Below are 20,779 nucleotides of genomic sequence, written 5' to 3' on the forward strand. Positions count from 1 at the left end.
GCTTCAATCTCCAAGTGCCTGGAGTCACGTCGGAAAAAGGCAACGCAGTCGAGCAGGTGTACAAACATTCCCTCTGGGCCAGTGTGAGTATCAATCTCCCTCAAGTCCCCGGTGTCACACTGTGCAAAGGCGGTGCGTTTGCAGGTGTACAAACTCCACTTCAGAGCCAAGCATAAATCTATAAGTGCCTGGTGACACTGGGAAAACGTAGCGATCGGGGGCGGAGAGGGAGCTTTGCGCAGCACAGAGCAGCTCTCACTCTGGAGCAGCATTTTGAAGAAGAGAGGTTATTTCAACAGTTCGCACCAGCTTGGCACATAAGTAATTCCTAGCGCCTCCAATCTCTACAGACACCACAACTGTATTGGAATTGCGCTCTGGAGAACGTTGAGACATACGCCTAACATCTTACGATGTCTCCTGTCCAATATATGTACTATCGTTTGCAAAGTATCTGCACGCGTCATGTATTTTCCACCAGAAGCTAGAGCGAGAATGCTGCTCCCTGCCACAGAGAGGGACCGTTGTTAGCTTTCTGTGCACAAGGCCTGGCTGTGTGTAAACAGAACGGACGGAGAGGGCCTCCTTTGTTGTTTCAATGAATATTTAACCTTTTCAAAGTGATATTTGCCTTGCAGCACAATGCCTCACATACCCTTTGAATAAAGTGCAAACGCTGACCCTTTGCTCGTTGGGTACTCGAGCTCTTCCCCTCCCCTGCGTGCAAATCTAGTTGATGCCTGTGAGATATTTTAGGAGCTGATGCACACGTGGGCGGGTGATGCGGGTGGTGGGGAGGCAGTGAGAGACGCATCACCTGCTGCAAACTCAGCATTGGTTTATTAACAGTGGTAAAACTCCATACTTTTCAAAATAATACCACTGACAAAATACCATAGTGTGAACAACTGTGAAACAAAAATTCGAAGTAGATGCCTATCATAAAGTTTCCATGGGGGGTGGGGGGGGGGAGGTATCCACGCTGTCAGTTTATCTACTTGGGCGTCTCAACATCAGGATCATGTGCACCCACTGTGTGGCTCACGCCGTGATCTAGTACACCTTCTTAGATAAAAGCGGGGCGAGGGATGACTGTGACAAAGCGCCGTCTCCCCGGCGCCTCGCTTGTGTTTCCTATCAGTGCAATACAGTGATGGGACAGGAAGTACACATAAATCATGTGTACCCTGTGCGCGCGCAGTCCAGAACTCTCGCCTGCGCGGTATTGCCCTATGTGGTTTAGGTTTACACAGCACATGGTTTACACCTACTCGGAGCTACTTACTATATGTACTCTGTGAGTACACATTACATGCCCCGCCCCAGTCAAGCGGTGCCACGCGTACTTCGCGTGTGCATCGTCCAGATCTCGCAAATGACCATAAACAGTGCATGATCGGAACCTACTCAGCACTATCGTGTGCATTCCTTACACCTGTCCATCAGCACTACCGCTTGTATTCTATTCCATGGGTGGCCTGCACCGTTACTAGCTTGCGACCGCGTGTACACAGTACGCGCCCTTACCCTCGGGGGATCCGTGTGCACAGTACAGGTCATGCACCTGGCAAGAACGGCCATGTGTACTCTGTGTACGCTTCGTATACCCTACATCTCCCTAACGCTGCCTTGGGTAATTTGGGCACAGGGCGTATCTTGCACCGCCCTTTGTCACTAGCACTGATACTTCTATTTACTGCTGAGCATCCAGTACTTGCCCAGTACCGCCAATTGTACTTTTTGTGTACGCAGTATATACCCTGTGCCTACTTACCACTCCCATGTGTGTTCTGTACATGCACAGTACGTGTATTATTCTTACCCTCCAGCACTGTCAAATGCTTTTTATATGCACAGAATCAATCCCATACCCAGCAGTATGATGTGTGTTTTATGAGTGACCAATGTATAAGGTGCTTACCTTCCATGGTCATGTGCACTCTATGTATGTACACACAGTGCATATGTTGCACACGCCCAGGGCTCCCATGTGTAAAAGCCCAGGTCCTGCGCATGTCTAGCATTTATATTCCTACCGCTACCACGTGTACTCTGTGTATGAACAACGCATGTACACATGTCTGGCATGGCCATGTGTACCAAGTGTGTGTATGCAGTGCCTATCCTGCATCAGTCCAGGACTGCAGTATGTGGTGCGTGTGCCTAGCAGTACTGCATGTATTATTTGTATAGACAGTACACGCCTTCACATTTTCAGCACTACCGTGTGTGTTCTGTGTGTACAGCGCAGTCCTGCACCCGTGCGTCGCTACAGTGCGCATTATTAAACCTCGCGGCGTGTGACTTCTACCTACCCAGCACTAGCATGTGCATTCTGTGTGCGCTGCATGCATGGCATGTATCTACTTGAATGACCATGCCTATTGTGTGTGTTCGCAGTACATACGCTGCATGTGTTCAACGCTGCCATGTGTGTGCGCTCTTTGAGTGCACAGTCATCCAGGTCCCGCAGCTACCCACCAGCACTGCCGCAAGCTCTATTTCTTGTAAGGTGCATGTCCTGGTTTGCAGTGCCACGCGTATTTCATGTATGCACTCTGCATGTCCTGCCCTTGGCACCAGCACTGCTACCTGTACTCCATGTGCGCAAGGTGTCATGTGTATTCCTTGTGTGCACAGGCATTTCCTGCACTTTCACAGCAGCCAACCCACATGTACTGTGTGTGTGCGTAACGTGTATATCCCGGCTTACAGCGCCATGTGTAATCCCCGTGCGCAGGCTAGGTCTTGCCGGTCATAAGAGCCACGGGCACTCTACGTGTGTACGGTGCATGCTGTGCACTTTCCTAGCAGTTTTAGTTTTGAGTGCAACACGTGCGTGCATAGTGCATGGTGCCGAGCGAGTGTTCACGGCCCCTGAGCTGTCAGAGCCTGCCTCTGTCTGCAATGCAGCAGGGTTTGCAGCAAATGTCTCTTCTAATAAGTAAATAACCTGTCCCGGAGTTTCCCGTCCAGAAGGATAGAGCTATTTGGCGGAGGAAGTCCATTATTAATGGCCGGGGATGCTTCGCCTTACTTTTCATTAATCGCCTGTGGTTCCCCCCCGCCCTCCCACCGTCCATGACATCAATGCTAATAGAGCTGTCAGCCGGTCAGGGCACTGGCACATTTTATGAATGGGACGCTCGGTGACCGGGCAATGACGCAGTTCGGACGCCCTGGGACCCTGGCACCCCACTGATTGGCTCCGCTTAGGGCACTGATTGGCTGACGGGCACTGGCCCACCGCCCACACAGTCACACACTCTACAGATGATGGCGGTATAAAGGGGCGGGCTCGCCATTCAGGAGCAGCACCACTGGGAAGCTGAGCGCTGTCTTCATCACGGTCCGCTCTCTCCTGGGACAGGACGGTAAGCATGGCTCTTATATACGGGAGGGGACTTAGTGGCGAGGAATGGGATCCACATTTGGGGTGCGGGAGAGGTTCTGCTATGTTGTACTCAATAGAATTTAGACAGCCCTCTGTGCAAATCGCAGTAGGACATGAAACACAGTTATCTTTAAAACAGGATTACAGAGTCCGCTGGCAAACATGTTTGGGGTGTTGAGCATAACACTTCTGAAAACAGTATATAGATGATAGACAGATAGCTAACTAGATCGGGGAGGCTTCTTGACACTTGCAAGCTCTTTGAAGTTACAGCTTTCCTAAGTTGTCCTGTGCCACCTGTGAGTACTGCACCTGTAATGTTTCAGCTTTTTCTGGCGCTTGGAGTTCTGTATTTCCCGCTATGCATCAGGACTTGAAGTGTCAGAAATAAAAAAAAGTGGTGAGATACTCACCTAACACCTGTGAGGTCTGTGAGTGTGAGCAAGGTGTTGAGAAAGTCGACTCAATGCCAGCACACAAGGCGCCTTTATGGGCGCTTTAAAGGGCGATCCGTTGAAGGATGCCACGAATGGGCTCAAAAACCCAACGCAAGCGCCACCAGAGAAACATGTCTTCACTGCTTGTGGCTGGTCCTTTAAATTTGCTCACTCGCATGTTGCACGTTGAGCGCGCAGCTTGTTTTGCATCGGGATAGTTTATTTGCGAAGTTTGACTTCACATGGGGGACGCCAGAATATGAGCACTAGCTTTACGAGCAGCTTGACCCGGCCAATGCTTTTTACAAGTGTCCTCTGCCGCCAGCGTCCATCAAGATGCAATTCTATGGTTTACAGTTTGGTGGCGCTTCCAAATGGATCGATTTTTAACCAAGACGAAGTTTCATCATTTAATTTGTAATTACTGAAAGAGCTTTCTGTTTCATAACATTGATCTATTACAGTACCGAAATCCTGTGCGGGCCATAACTCTGAGCTACATCACAGGGGAATTAAATATGCATAATAGGAGGATACAATTAAGGACAGTGGCACTTACTGACAGATAATGGTGTTGGGGGAAATGATGGGAAGCAGATGCACAAGAACACACACTGTGTTTAACTCTGTTGCAGAGGAGGCATCATGGTCGTGCTGAAGATCCCCTCCCTTCTCGCCGTGCTAGCCTTCGTGGTCTGCCAGATGCACAGCTCTCAAACAGCGCCGGTGAGGTAAGAGTCTCCCCTGCACCCCGCGAGGACAGCAGCGCCCAGGCAGACCCCAACCCTGGCATACTGTTCGTCACAGCCTCCCCCCGCTAGCCCCCCCCAACCCCCAACACCACCACCACACACACACACACCTCCGCCTGCGCTGCCACCTTCCCGGCTCTCACTGCTATTGGGCTTTGCACACCAGGCACTAGGTAATAGTGAGCTTTGGTGCAGCGTTACTGCACAGCGCCATCCCCATCCCTCCCTGCAACCTGCATGGACAGACAACCTGTGGCTGCCCATCTCGGGCTGAGATCCAGGCGCTAGGTACGACAACTCATATATTCACTGTGTGGTCTTTTTGAAAACGTTCTTTTCTAACTCACTCCTCGGGTGCTTCACTACCTCCCAGAAGCATACAGCAATTTCCTAGTTAGAGAGCAGCACATCTACTCTGATAGTGGTCATGTTTTTTTTTTATTTTTTTTTTTATTATCAGTCTATGCAGAATAGAAAAGGCCAACCCATTTATTCGACCCTGATCCTCAGGCCCGTAAACTCGGCCTCGTCGGAGGTCGGCGCGTAAAACACTTGTTAGAGAGGTGAACATGACATTCCGGGGAGCGCTTAATTTGTAAAGGAATGAGTGCAGGTGTCTAAAGCTGTGCTCAGACGCCCACAACCAGCACTATTACATGTTAGCGTGAAGAATACCAAGGCTGCCTAATCTTCAATCCACTTCAGACCTCTTTATCTCACTTTCTGGTTTGTGCCGAATTTTCCATCTTTCGACTCCCCCTTCTTCCACTTATGGTTGTTTTACCTCTATTGCCCTGGGGAAATGTCTGAGCTGGATAAATAGGTGTCGGTCCCCAAAAATGAGTGCGGTAAGGCCCCACTAGTAGCTACCTCCATTAGGAAAGTAGGAGAGTTTGGGCCACACGAGCCACCGGTCAGCGTCATCTCTTACTTTAGTTCTGCGCAGTCGGCGACCTCACTTATTGCTCTATCACCTGGAAATTCACTAATGCCATTGCCTATTCTGTGCATGCCTCTTGCTTTCCCGCCCAGACCCGGATTAGAGTCGATCACAGACCGAGTGGCGCTCAGTGACTACGAGGCCCGGCGGCTACTTAACGCGCTAGTGAAGGAGTTCGTACAGATGACGGCAGAAGAACTCGAACAGGACACTGAGAGCAACAGGTAGGAGATCCACAGCCAGCCACACCCCACCGTCAGGTCCCACGCGCAGAGCTGCAGAGTCAAGTAGACCAGTTTGGAGCACACGCTTGCATGCGCCATTTTAGCGATGGCCTCCTGAAGCAGCGAGTCCTGAGATGGCATGAGAGGAATACTACCTCATAGTTAGGCAGGGCGGCTTGGCACAGTGCGCTGGCACGTGCCAGGGCAGACTTGGGTCAGAGGTTCCAAGCTGGCTTTCACCCAAGCCCGGTAAAATGACGTAAGCAAGACGATTCCTGTAGGTACCGGTCATCCAGATCCTTGCAGAGCTACAGTTTTGATAGTTAAGGCACGACTGTCAAGTCCCGAATAACAAAACAGACAGGAACGTGTATTTTGCTCCTCCCAGAGGCTCAGGGGTTGTAGCTTCAGTGGGGTGTTATAAATGTAAAAAATGTATTTTGCAGTAAATAGTTGGGTACACGTGCTTTCAGTCGGGTATGGTGAGGCATGTGTCCGATTTCACTTAGGGTTTGCACATACACGACAAACACGCTCACATAGACACACTAGCTCTATTGTCTTTATTTTGAAGATCTTAAAAAATGGTAGTTTGAAAAATATTGTATTTCAAGTACTTCTACCTATACGCATTGCCCTTCAAGCCCCCCATACCCTGCTCCTCCTTTTTTTAAATTTTTTTTTACAACAAATACCAGCGTGATTGTTGGGGTATCTGAAGTTCAGCCCACCCCTTGAGATATGTGCAGTTAGTTGCAGGACTGCGATCTACTCTCGTTCTGGTCATCACATTAAATCCTCTAGTAATTTTGTGCGCCACGCTGTGACGTCAGTACATGCCATTATCCAGGGACACCACTCCCTGCATAGGTCATCACTCTTCGACTACGTCATCTTTGTGTATTTAACCAGATGCCCTTTCTTGTTCTGTCAGAGAGCTACTACATGACAAATAACATGTTTATCTATTTTTATGACAATTGAAGCAGAACAAGGCAGTCCAGGTTGAGTTAAGATTGCAAATGTTTACAACATGGTATGTTTCCCCTATCAGTGCTGGGGCTACCGTAGCCCCCCTGTGTCCCAAGTTTTCTCTGTCGGGAGCCTGCATGCTTTTCCCCACTCACTCTGAGGCATGCACGGATGCAACCAGTTCGCCTGCCTGCAGTGGAGGCCATTAATAATCCCGGGGCGTGCACTCACTGCACTCAGCGATGACTTCATTCCCAGGGCCACCCGGTCGATGGCAGATGCATGCACTGCATTTCAATGCGCTCCACTGGAAGGCAGCCCACGAGCATGAGCACACCACGAACTGACCGCATGCTGACACTAAACCCAAGAACCCCCAAAGCAGAAAATGCATCCCCAATAGGCACCGGCCACTTTACCTTTTTTTACATACATGGGCGCATGTTCTGAATGTAGGTCTGCAGGATTATTTATGAGGCATGTTTAACAATGCATGAAATCTCCGTAACAAGATGTTTGCACTAATGTGTTATGAGCTGCGATTGCTGATGCATGTATTTTTAAGAATATAAACAATTGTGCACTCTTATTTTTATAAAGTTTGACTCCCGTTGCATGAAGCCCTGTTACAAACATAAACAGTCTGCACTAGCCAGGCATGAGAAGCGGTGCATGTGACCTTTTATGTTGACAAGTAGTTTGCAGAAGTGCATGAGCGCATGCGTTCTCTTCCGCCTGCTGGCATGTTCTTTCTCTCCCTGCAGCCTGGATAGACGCATGTCCAAGCGGTGCTCGAACCTGAGTACCTGTGTGCTGGGCAAGCTCTCGCAGGAGCTGCACAAGCTGCAGACTTACCCTCGCACCGACGTCGGCGCCGGAACTCCGGGCAAGAAGCGGAACGCGCCCAGCGAGCCGGAGGCCGAGCGCTACGTGCAGTACGGGGACCCCCTGGGCGAGCAGTAGCCGCGCCCGCCAGTCCCGGCTCCCTGCATGGCGGCCTCACCTCCTGGCTCAGCTTTCGGCAGAGAATGTTTGAGACGGACCCGGGCTAGGGGGCGCCAGGAGCGCAGCACACTCACCCCAAGGCAGACATGACACCGAGGATAACCCTCCTAGAGTTACATACCAAATAAAATCAAACATGAGCAGCACTACCTTGAGATTTCAGATGATTTACTTAGAAGTTTATGACAAGAAATCTGAGCGGGGCTTTACATTTCTGGCTACTACATGTGAAAAAACATGAGCACTTCTTTCATGCCTGGTGATGTACTTGTTCAATAAACCTATTTTTCTACAAGGAGCAGGTCTGCTGTTTCATTATGTTGCAGGGTGAGTTTATCAGTGAAGTTCAGGCTTATGTTTGATAAAGGGGAATTTGAGTCACAACCTCCATTTACTTATTTTCGTATACCTTTCCCTCTTACAAAGCACCGTTCTTCTGACATGAGGTAATTCACATGCTTGCACAGGCAGTTCATACATGCTTTATCTCACATAACCATCTCTTGCAGCGCGTGGCACTTCGGACACCCCAGGTAAGAATTATGGAAATGTTTCTTTTGTCGACAGACGTATGCCATTGTTTGTCAGCTGGAAAGTATGTTTATGCACTGAGGAGAATATGCCTGTGGCGGGTGGTGGCGGGGTTGGGGAGGGGGATGCGGGGTACATCAAGTTTTTGTAGCCAGTTGTTTTTGCCTATTATTGTCTCCGTTTTTTTATTTTTTTTGCGGTAATAATACCGCGTCCTTCCCGTGACTGCGCTGCCGATGAAGTCACCGGTCATTTCGGACCGCCTCAACCAAGGCAGAGGAATGAACTATGACGTCATCTCTGCGTCGCCGCTATCCCATTGTTTTCGTTCTTTGGTTTTCATTTGTCGTTCATTTCTTCAGTATCAACGTAAATCGGTAAGCCCTGCCCCGGGGATGAAAAACACACATCAAACCAAACGGGAAATGAAGCGCGGTCAGTGATTTAGGAATCGTTCGCTGACGTATTACCAACAATGGCTAGCCAATATTTTCGAATAAATTACTTTTTTTATAGGCACATCTTACTAGAACTATTAGTATGACCAATTTCCCTAGAAGGACACTGAAAAAAACGTAAAAAAAAACTGCGTCAGCTATCTTAGGTATGTATACATCCTGAAATGAAAAAAAAGAGTTCTGTTTCAAATGACGTTTTTTCCGGGTTTCTCACAGACCTCGCAGGTCGGCGAATATTTGATTTTTAAAAATAGAGTGTTGCAAACGATTTTCTTAGACTTTAAAAAAGTTCAAATTCTTTTGAAACGAATCAATATATGTTTATGTACGTCCTGTATAATAGTGTGGGTTAAGGAGCGCAATAAAGAAGCGAAGCCTCCCCCAAATCTTTTTTTTTTAAATTTCGGCTCCGCATTGATGACAGATGGCCCCAATTTTTAAGGTTTACTATCCGATTTTGTTTCTCCTATAATTCGCCCTCGCCGTCTGTGCTTAAAAATAAAAACAATGCTTCCTGATTTCAGTTTTCGACGGCCGACAGACTTGCACAGGGGATAGAGCGTGCTGCTCCTGAGCAGACCAGACCCTGCCTCATTAAAACATCTAGTCCTGCTGAGCATGGGGTGCCCCCCACTATAGACCAGGAAGGGCTCACGAACCTATAAATTAAACTACAAGTCACAGGATGCAAAGAATAGGCTAAAATGTCTCCCTAGAACTAATTCAAGCGTCTCAGAAGAAGCTAATTCTAGTAACATTCTCTTAAGTGTTCCCTTAAAAGAAGACGTACAGTTTTGACCTATGAAGTGAACAGTTCTTAAACAGCAATGTTAATTTGAACAGGGAATGTAAATCGCTTGCAGCCAGTGAAACCTTTAAAACTCGTTTTTAGGCTCCTTCAGGTATTCCTGTGACATTGGGCAGCTGTGAACACTTGAATCGGCCGAGTCAGGCCTGCACAATGACTAGTGCATTTCGGAACAAAATGGCTGCATAGACATATCGTTAAATTGGCTTACTGTTTTCCCAAGGGAGATCTTAAAAGCTTTGCTTCTATTCAAGAATAATGTCTGGTGTATTAATGGCTGATTCAATTTTCTGTCTAAGAGGAATTCCTATGAGAGATTGAAAATTAAATGCCGTTTTTTGGATGGCATAGAAGCTTAACACAATCAATAAGGGTTGTCTTTTCTGCCACTTTCTCTCACTTCCCCTAGCTGACTACTTAGATAAGTTGATGGTGTGAGGCTCTCCATGCACGGATCATAGTAGCCAGTAGTAAACAGTCTAGCTAGGCAACGTGATTGGCTAGCTGTTGTCAAACCCACCAATCAAAATGGCTTAGTTTATGGTATTTTGTTCATAGACGCCTGACTCCTTGTTACTGAAAAGAACCTAATTGCAAGTCAGCACCTTATCAAAAGTTTGGAGCATATTATCTTTTCTGAGGATACAGTAGCTGTTTGCAGATGCCCGTTAATTAGTTAACCAAAAAGGCAGGTGACTTGTTGAGTGAAGCATAACGCAGAAAACCCTCAATAAATTAGAAATTAGGTTCAGTGAATGCAAGGTTCCGTATAGAACATGGGACCCATTCTGTACCTTTTAACCAGAGGTTTGCAAGAACCAATCTAAATAAAATAGCAAAAAGAGAGTCCTTAGCTTGTATCGAAAACCATTTTATCTTTTTTTTTTGGCTGCAAACAAGTAAAGAGATTTGACTGTAAAATCCTCTTCGATCAAACTACATGGTACAAATAACTCAAATGCCATTTTGTGGGCCAGCAATTGTCCTTTTAAAGCATCCTCTGATGCTGCCTTTCCAAGGACAGAATCCAGTTTAGGATATGTTGTCTTTAATGCAAACACTGTGACGTCTCTGTAACATAGGTATTGCCTTCTTTTCCCTAGTAGTGTTACAGCAAAGAAGCGAGCATGCAATACCGCCACCTGTGTGACCCATCGCCTGGCAGATTTCCTTAGCCGGTCAGGAGGGATTGGCAAGAGCACATTTGTACCAACAAACGTAGGTGCGAAAGCATTTGGCAGGCGAAGGAGAAGCATCCACATGTAAAGCTCTTCCACTAAAGCAGGAATAAGGTAAGACCTGCATATGTTCCTATTGACCTATTTGTATGTCCACTGCTTGGGTACATGGAAGTTCTTTACTCATGGAAGAAACAACTAGATTTCCATATTAACTTTAGCTAGAGCCCCATCACATAAGGCTTTTGTAGATCAGAAGCATCCTGTCGTTGGTCTCTTACAATCTGTCACAGAAAAGCAGTGGTGATTGGGAAGCATTAACACACCCCTCTGACAGCAGCAGTAGGTACCAAAGAGGAGGAATGATAAGGGACCGGAAGCATAAGAAGCGACCGGAAGCAGAGGCAAGGATGCCTAGGGAGTCTCACAGGTGTGCCTAGTAAAGGATAAGTGATGGGCGAGTGTGCTGCCATCATACGTTGTGTGCCACAGAGGTAGCTTCATCACTTAAGTGTCTAGTGGCATGGGGGCAAATTCACCATGTTGTCAGCTTCTTCCTGTCGCCCTCCGCTGGATCGCAGGAGTTTAGGAACCTGTATGGAGATGCAGGAATTAGGCTATCCATGGCAAATTATTATTCATTCTGGGACTGCTGGAGGGCACTGCTGAGTCCATGGTGGTCTTCTAACCTAATGTCCTGGCAGTACAGTTCACAGTTTCGCCTATGGGTAGCAATGTCCCTGGTACCGCATCATCAGAAGCCAAAAATACTTGGGCATCTAGATCGCTTGGAACTTTTGTAAATGTTTGAAAGTGCTTTGGTTTCTGTGCTTTTGATTGAAATCCAGCTCAGGTCAGCAGCCTCAAATTCTGAATGTTGGTGGGTCTTTAGGGGGCTTGTTAGAAAGCTTATTTTCTGGAGGCAGATCTTTGTGGAAAGTGTCAATGTCGGTAAAAATGCATCCATGCAATTGATGCTGTCTGGCTACCAGAGGGTACCCTAGGCTAAGTAATTACAGGGTTGAAGTCTAGGGAATAACACAGAGCTACTTTTGAAGTGTTCAAGGGACTGAGAGTACTGATGTCAACACTCATGCTATACCTGCTCTCTGAGCATGTTACTTTTGTCTTGTGTAGTGCCTCAGCATGACGTCTTCCGCTATCTAGTTAGAAACATATAATATATTATTGGCACGACCTGCCTGCAAACCTTTGTGGGAATTGCAGTCTATGATAAATGCACATATGAGAGCTCTTGATAGGCACATTTCCATGCAGAGGCCAAACTGTTGCAGTTTGGCCTCTGCATGGAAATGCGCCTGTCAAGAGGTGGGAGCTATTAGCTAGAGATAATTTGCCACAAGAATGTGTTACGACTATGAATCTAGTAATGGCATAGTCCTGATCACAGGTGCATATCCACCTATAATGAAACACTCTTCAGTGCCTGGGCTGGTGGGATAATGCTTTTTCCTTTTCATTCTTTATCATTTTTTAATCGTCCTCTTATGTTTAAACGATTTCTTCAATGTACAGTAATTCAAAGTCAATAATAAAATGTTTGTGTTAGTAAGAAACTAGTTAGGGGTTTCATACCTGTTCTAAGTGTGACTTCCTGATCGGAAGCCCTTGTACTATTTGATTACAATTATGTGATGGTTAATTTATTAATAAATGTACATTTTCTATTGGAAACATATGCCATACACAGGCAGTAGCACATTTTCTTTGACTTCTTGTCATTATGTGGCTTGTACCTGCAACAAAACAATGATCATCACATTAACTTACAAAAGCCAGACCTGTTGTCTTTGAAAAATGTCTGTGATATATTGCAAAGTCACCTAGCGTCACAAAGTAGGATATCAAAAGGACAATAAATTCTAAAATTAATGCAACAAAATGAAAACAGTCTTGCCAAATCAATTTTATAGAAATGTCTAAAATTGACAACATGTATTCTTTAACTGAAACAAAACAAGAAAAACAGAGAAAAACATAGCTTAATATTTTTCCATGGAAGTAATGGGTATAACCAAAGGCACTGGGAATCCATGTAAGTTTATTGGGAAAAGTAAACACGTCTAGACGTTTTCTAGGTACCACTGTGGGGCTTTGTAGGGTGACTGAGGTAAAAGGTTATGCTGAATTACAAGTAGTTCTCAGATAGGAGCTGGTGGTTTGACACAGTATAAAAAGTTACCTTCAGACATAGAAGAGCTCAATCCTTTTCAACTCTTGCCAACTCCAAGTTGTGTTTGGCAAGGATTTCATGAGGCTGGATAAACTGAGTCAGAGCCACATTGAGAGTTGCTAAGCAACACACGTTGCTGATGCACCATAAAAGGTCAGTGGATGCACTCAGTAGAGACAAGTCAGTTGGTTCTCCTGTTGCAAATTATTCATAGCTCGAACCTCTTCATTGGACAGCGGTCACATGCCACAGAATAATAAAGTTCAGCTTTCTTGTGACAACCTGTGAAGGAGAGAGTTTGCAAGGATGCAGAGCTCAGAGAAGAAGCAAGGTTTCAATAGTGGCTGATGAAGGTGCATTGAAGTTGTAGCATTGTCACTGGAGAGTCAATTGTAGCGGAAACCCCCTATCTAACGATTGGAGGATTTTTGTAACTGACTAATCGGGTTCAGCAGGTTAGTTGGACCTCTTACTCTGGAAATATACTGGATGGTTTCTTTATGGCCAAGACTCAAAGAACCAATTTTTCCAAGGCCTGTAATTGAATGCAAATGCCCTCTGCTTCTGAATTGTAGCTAAGCTTTTTATTTGGCAGGAGCCACCTCTTCAAGCCCCTCTGAGTACCTTTGGCATCCTAGACACCACAGCTTCTAGCACTCAAGCTTCTTTGTACTTGGAGTTCCCATCTGCAATTAGATACGACCAGTGCTTTAAATGGGCTGGTACTAAGTATCAGCACTTATTTTATTTTGAGAGGGACAGTACCTGCACTTCTCAAGAAAAACGTAATACTTTTCATTGGAGAGTACCGGCACATCTCAGAAACAAGCAGGTACTCTGACACAGAGTACCTGCACTTCTATTTTTCCATTTCAAGCACTGGGCACAATGCAAACAGCAAAAAAGCAGACATGGTTTTTACCTCAGCATAAGCTTAATTAGCAAACCGATTTCTTCACATCTGGTAGAAAAGCTTGTCAGCCCTTGGAGGACACTGGTGCAATTAAGAAGTGCTGTTCGTTTTCTTTGGCCTGGGAGCCAGCCTTTTTGTACACCAAAATCTGCCACAAATTGTGTGAGCACACCCTGCACTTTCTTTAGGAGAAACTCAATAATTATCCTGTGGCATGTTTGAATCATGAGAGGCACAACTCACAACTTTTTGCCAGCACTCACCATTTTCATGAGGTGAGATTATCAACATATTGAGTCAATTGTTTTAGGGCTACTGAAGTTTCTTGCATTCCATCCAGAAAATCGAAAAAGCCCAAGCTTTACTTTATCTAGAGTAACTTTTCTTGCACTCTGCTGTATCACATAGTAAGTGTTCCTGTTTCTGGTCTACCACATAACATTGCCCACTGCTTTCTGGAATGATCCCCACCTCTGTGTGCCTCTCTGTTGACTATTCTATTACAGGAGTTTCTCAGATAGTTGCATCAACATGTAAATTAGATTTTACAGCTTTGGTCATAGACTGAGGGATGTAGTTTGTGGGTGACTGAGATCTAATGATTGAAAAATAATGTGGCCTATTGCCCTGCTGTGTACTATGTGATGAGAATTAAGCACACCTGACAGATAAATACAAACGTGAACATTAATTTCCTTACCTACTGTAAAATCGATACAGTGATTAAGGACCTCATTACGAGTTCGTCAGGCTTTAGACCGCCAGACTTGCGGTGGCAGTCGGACCGCCGCACTCCTGGCAGGCTGACCGCCAAATTACGACCATGGTGGTTGGACTGCCAGGAGACCGCTGCCATCACCAGGAACTTGGTTCCTGGCTAGGTGGCGGTGGTCAGAGTTGTGGTCAGCCACAGTGACAGAGATCTCTGCAAACTGATGAAAAGTAACTAGTACTAACTTTGAATTAAAACATTCTGTTGTATGGGGTTTTACCCTCATTTCAGGGTGTTTATACAGGTAACTCTACACCTAGGTGTAAAACTCCACTCAGAAATGGAAAATAACAAAAAAGTGTAGAGTTACACCTAAGTGTAGGAGTATATCTAAATATGACTGTATATGCACATGTACATTTATGTTTGTGAATTTGCCCTTGTGGGAGTCCTGTTGAATCTGTGATACAAATAATACTTCATTTTAAATCTTTACAGTCCTTCTGATATTATCAGCTCAGAACAAATTAGGAAAATGAGGACATCTGACAAACTTGACAGTTATGTCAGGTCCTTTAAATTCTGAATATGTATCCAGATTGTTCCACATTCTTTATTTGAATGTTGATGCACAATACATTTCTTAAAAGTTTTTTAAACTTAAATACAAACAAATCTTTACAGCCTTCTGCTTACTACACTCAACTTTTTCATACATGCAAAATGCATATGAAACTTCATTTTAAGACTTATTTATAAACCCATATTTACCAGCACCAACCATCCTTTAGATAATAAGGTACTAGCAGGGGCTACATTCCTAGAATTACATGCAAACATGCAGGAATACTTTTCCTCTTTGTGGACGTTGGGATAAAACGAGGGAAATCAAAGAGGGAATTCCAATTGTTTAAACTCAGTCACGTGGTCTTACTTAAGCTTACAAAACATCCCCATCTCAGTGAAAGGGATAGCCTAAGTTAACAATCATGTTGCTCCACTTAATTTCCGAATCTAACTCTGCAGGCACAGGATGTCATGAAGGACTAGGGTGTTGATCCTGCAGCTGGAGTTTAAAACAAATACCAGAGACTTACTGCTCCTGTTGCCAATGTTGCTTCCTTAGTTGTACTGGTAACACTGATGAACAGTAATCCATTTTCTTGAAAATGTAGGTGCTATGTGTATAATAAGCGCAGGTGACATTAAAAAATGAAATATCAATTTGAAAAACATTGTACAAAATACGTAGACGTGGCATAACTAGTTCCTGTTAATGTGTGACACAGTGACCCCAATGTGGTGTAACTGACAATCTTTTCACCATCTATCTCCATGGCTACATTGAATCAAGGATTCTTAAGGTGGTTTTAACGAAGGTCAATAAAACGAAAAGTCCTTATACTTATGTAGGTTGAAGAGTGCGAGTCACTGTTGCGCTCTTCACAATAACCTCCCCAAAAGCATTCTCTGTTTTACGAAATAAAACTCAGTTTGCGCCTTTACTTAGAGCTGTTAATGTAAGGCCTCTAATTTGAAGATAATGCTTGGTTGGGGACTAGAAAGTCGGTTGTCATTCTACCACCAAACTCTACAGTTGCCTACTTTGCCCAGAGCTGGAGATTTCCCCTGTTGCAGTTGGTATTACCTCGCCATCTTAAGAATCCCTTGGGCCCGACTACAAGTAAAGTAAAATTCCATGCGGAGATTCCAGGTGACTAGAATTACCATTACTGCCTGGAACCTCTGCACAGAAAGGTTGTATTCATGAGTTAAACCCCACAGAATGGGGAACAACCGTGGAATTGTTTTTTTTCAGCTGGTATTCCATTCAGGAGTTTGTATTCCATGGGATTTAACACAAACATTTACCATATGCTTTGAGCAGGTGGAAAATGTATGCCAGGGCTGCTGTGTGGAACAAGAGAGGGAGGGAGAGGCTGGGGATAGTGGCGAAGAGGGGTGGGGATGTTACCTGGCAGAAGTGAGCATTACATGCTTTCTCTGTACCTTAGCTATTAGTTGGATGGGGGCTGGGAGGTCGGCCCCGGATGTAATGCAGCCCTCCCCCAATGTAAATTTACTGGCTAGAATATCCGACCAGTAAAATCATGTCCATTCTTCCTCCATTCCGAAAATCAAGGCGTGGGAGCAACAGTCAACTTATAATTGTGCAGCGTGGAAACCCTCATGGGGAGTCCACTCTGCATAACTTAGAATCGGGTCCCCAGTGAGCACTTGTGTGGCTTTTGACTTGTGAAACACAAATATTTCTCCTGCTATTTTTGCTTGCTAAAGACAACTCAAACCTACCTCGGTTCTGAAGGAAAGGTTTTGAGAAATTTTCTCCTGTGTCTGTATACGAACTTTTCTTAATCTCTCTTCCAAACATTGAAAGGCTATCAGCATGATTAGATAGCTTTGAGTTGCTTAAACCCAAGGAGCGTGATGGTAGGAATCACAACAGCAGCACAGGCACGAGTGTAATACATCCAGGTTTGCATTCAATCCTGGTCACATATTAGAAGTTCACGTTTCTTTGGCATGCAGTGACAGCCAATTAATTTTTAGGCATGGTGTCAGCCAAGGCCTTTTTTTTTTTAAATATAAATATATATAACGTGCACATGGAGTGAACTTTGGGACAACTTCCTTCAGCCATTGGTTCTTTGGCTCAAGACCCTTCAGTTATTTTTTTGGACTTTGATAATCACATCTTGGACAACCCAGAGGAGTATTTTAGTCTCACCTTAGTCACATTTGCAGTTTGGAAGTATCCTTCTAACTCCTTTGGGATGCAAGAGGGACCGTTTTACATCTGAGACTTTTTGTCATTTATCACACATATTTGTTCTGAAACGTACTCCACACATTCAGTACAAAATGCTCCTCTCCTGTGACGCTGGGCCAGCCACCTATTCCTTTCTGATTACGCAGTGATTGCTCCTGCCATTTCTTCTCTGCTACTGCCGGAACGCTACTCAAGCTGCTGCTTCCTATCCACCTATGCTGTGGCTCTACTTTACTTCCCACCAGACAGCTCCTCTCCTCTGCTACCAGGATGATGCTCATACGGTGATCATGCTTACTGGCTGTTATTCCGTGCTAGGCTACTGACGAGTGTTCTCCCTTGCCAGCATGCCACCGCTGCTGTTAAAGGCTCCTGAAGGCTTCTTCTGACTGCTCACCAACGTTGGCAAGGCCAATTGATGTGGCTTGTAAGCCACCTGAGCCAGACCTATCGGCTTTGCCATTGCTTATTAATATTTGGTTATGATGCAGTGGCTTTCAAATCATGGAGAGCCATTTGCTCGACAATCAATGTTTTCGTCGGATTCGCACAATTTACATTGATTTATTATTTTTAAGTAAAAAAGAAATCTGCTGATGGATTTATGGGACTCACAAATAAGCCCAGGCAAACTCTCACTGAATATTTATCAGTTCTGTTGTGAAAACAGGGAAACTGGTAAATTTTCACCATGCACCTAAAACGACTTTTGTCTCCACTATGGAAGACAATAGTCACTGTACATTAGACATAATAAAGACACTGTAAAACTATCCTCAGACCTCTGAGGAGGAAACATCCCTAATTCCTCCTGGAAACTGCCTTACATTACAACAGGACCTGCAAAAAAATATATACTGCACTCCTGGCAGGGCTGATACCCTTACGTGAATTTAAAAAAATCATGTGCTCTGATGAATAGTCTCCCTGAATCCTTTTTCAAACTAAGGTGAACCATGGAAATGTTCAACGTGAGATAGAACTCTGAAACCCCGCTAATTAAGGTGATTCATTCTTTGGCTGTATTACTTGGCCAATACCCACTATGGCTTTAAAGCCCACTGCTGATGGCAATATTGGGTGTTAAAGGCCCTGAACTCGAGGGTGAGGGCCTTTAACAACCAGTATACCCAGATGCAGAGGGCTTTTAGAACATTCCAGCCACTCAGAATGTTATAAAATAAAAAAAGGGAGAAAAAGAAAGACACACATTGGAATGTTAGAGCGGAACACTTATGCCAGCTGTTATAAACCCAGAGGAACTTCATTGTCTTCAATGGAGCTCTCAACATTCCAATGTTCTAAGCAAAGTTATAATGTAAAGACCCACCCTCTTTCTTTGATTGAAGATACACAGCCCCTGGACGGAAATGAGCCTGAGCCCTGAGCAGGATGTCCTTCATGTGACTGGAATTACTACATAAAATACTACATAAGATATATGTCAAATTAAGGACACCATATTGGTGAACTGCACCAGCAAATGCTGGTCTAGAATTTGGTCAAAGGTGGTTGCAACAGTGCTGGAGCTTTAAAAGTTGTTAATATTCCTCTTGCAGTGGTAAATCATTCCAAGCCTTCAATCCCACAACAGCAGTCAGATCAAAAAAGTCCAGTGTTTTCATAGCCACAAGGCCGGATATTGTCCACGTGTTCCCAGATTATTAGAAGTATTATAACTATTATTTAAAGAGGCCTGGCTGGTTTGCACTGGGCTTGCCTTTTCTTTGAATCTCTCTTCTGGAGGTGTGCTCTCAGTGGTGTGATACTCTAGTCTGTTCCAGAAAAACATACCAATCGTCTCCGCCCACATGTATGGAGGATTCCAATCCTTCCAAGTGTTATGCAATTAGCAGTGCTGTAAACAAGTTCTAGTTTCTAAATTGTTTAACTGGGATTGTTGGATAGTCTCTATATACCCCGGATGTAGGCCAGAGGAAGCTGGGGATCTGCATGCGTTTGCCTAACATAATATTTTATGAGTATTTCGGAATCAGTTACAGAGAAGCTGGTTAATATTACACAATCTGGCATTATGTTAACAACCTAAATATTCCGTTACTGTCTGTATGCGGGCCTTGTATGGAAGGTTTAATACACGAACTCCAAATAATAGAGAACAGAGTGGTTGAAATGTTTTTAACGCTGCTACGTTTGTACATGTAATTAACATTTTCTTGCAAAGGATTTATAGTATAATGTGCTTCAAAATATCCCTTGGAGTCTTCATCCTGCTAGTACTACCTGTGATACCATGGAACCTCCTTTTTGGGGATGAGCAAAACTTCCTGCACATAGAAGGGATGGTTGAAGTTTTCTGCAGGTTATGTTATACCTGGAATGGGATGCCTCATGACCACTGACCAGCATTACATCCTCAAACAACGCAGGGATTATTTTATTCTTGATACTACTTTGAGATGCCTCTCGCTTACACGTTGACTAACCTGATTGGCGTAGATGCATAAACAAAAGTACGGGAGTAGCATGTCCAATACATTCAACTTGGATATAGAACATAAGAACATGGAAAATACTATTGTTCTGTAGTCACCTCAGCCTGAGAGAAAGCAATACTAAATGAAAGAAGAATAAAATCAGTACAGTGACTTTTGTAAACGATATTTAAAAAGTAAGACAATTTATAACGTGGAAGAAAATAATTTGCTAATTTTTACTGTTTTTTTCAGATTGCCATGAAAATAAGACTTCGCCCTCCTTTTATTTCAAGCAAAAGCAATTTTCTTTTGAACGATAGAAGGCCGAGCAGAAGACAGTTTGACATTCTTCAAATATCTGAACATATTTTCTTTTGTTATTAACAAAAGCTAGAGCACTTCTGTTATGTATAGTACAAGAGAAGGGAATAATTAAAAGTAAATTATTGTATATTCTTTTTATATGCAATTATATTTCAAAATAAAAATGTGACCGCATCTATTATTTATTTATTTATCTTCTGGACTATATGTGCAATGTGACCCATGCTAATTACCATGGCAACACGCTGCCAAATCTCGGGGATTATACGAAATTGCTGCCTGTCAAGGCATATTTGTAAAATATGGTGTGCTGTGCCTTGATGTAAAACATTTAACTGACCAGATTGTACAGTATGTTAAAAAAAGATTCAGTATTGTATCAATTGTGAATTTCAGCAAGATTAAAAAAGTATTTTAGATACACTTGGATTGAGACACTTCTTTTTATTCACATATATGCATATGTAGAAATGCATCTTTGTTATATTTCTGGTTTTATCACTAGAGAAAAAATAACTCGTTTGCCACTAAATTCTCACTACCAAACCACTATATTTGGGTGAAGTATATTAGTAAAGAAGTGTAGTTGACTAAGAGTGTATTCAAATGTTGTTAGGTGATTATATTGTTGTGGGATGAAATTATTCTATGATTTACAGCCCTTGACGTATACGACGTTAACAGATTTTTTAACAGATTTTTATTATA

At 44.2% G+C, this 20,779-nt stretch overlaps 1 protein-coding gene across 3 annotated transcripts; it reads left to right on the top strand.

Annotated features, from left to right (window-relative positions):
* The first annotated feature begins 3,295 nt into the window (after nt 1–3,295).
* Nucleotides 3,296–20,475, top strand: CALCB (calcitonin related polypeptide beta). 3 transcript variants are annotated; one of them, XM_069223700.1, is made up of 5 exons: nt 3,296–3,374; nt 4,467–4,562; nt 5,616–5,747; nt 10,625–10,813; nt 20,000–20,475. In XM_069223700.1, exons 2-4 carry the CDS (start codon nt 4,477–4,479, stop codon nt 10,785–10,787), a joined length of 381 nt encoding a protein of 126 aa, XP_069079801.1. In that variant the 5' UTR covers nt 3,296–3,374; nt 4,467–4,476; the 3' UTR covers nt 10,788–10,813; nt 20,000–20,475. The 3 variants fall into 3 exon arrangements, with proteins under 3 accessions (XP_069079801.1, XP_069079802.1, XP_069079800.1); XM_069223701.1 differs by having other exon boundaries at nt 10,628–10,813; XM_069223699.1 differs by lacking the exons at nt 10,625–10,813; nt 20,000–20,475 and adding an exon at nt 7,484–7,870.
* Nucleotides 20,476–20,779: the final 304 nt, after the last annotated feature.

The sequence above is a fragment of the Pleurodeles waltl genome, chromosome 3_1, assembly GCF_031143425.1.
Source record: "Pleurodeles waltl isolate 20211129_DDA chromosome 3_1, aPleWal1.hap1.20221129, whole genome shotgun sequence".
NCBI lineage: Eukaryota > Metazoa > Chordata > Amphibia > Caudata > Salamandridae > Pleurodeles > Pleurodeles waltl.

Coding starts and splice junctions, on each gene's coding strand:
- CALCB (XM_069223699.1), top strand. CDS start 4,477: ATGGTCGTGCTGAAGATCCCCTCCCTTCTCGCCGTGCTAGCCTTCGTG. Junction 4,563..5,615: donor TCTCAAACAGCGCCGGTGAG/GTAAGAGTCTCC, acceptor TTTCCCGCCCAG/ACCCGGATTAGAGTCGATCA. Junction 5,748..7,483: donor CAGGACACTGAGAGCAACAG/GTAGGAGATCCA, acceptor CTCTCCCTGCAG/CCTGGATAGACGCATGTCCA.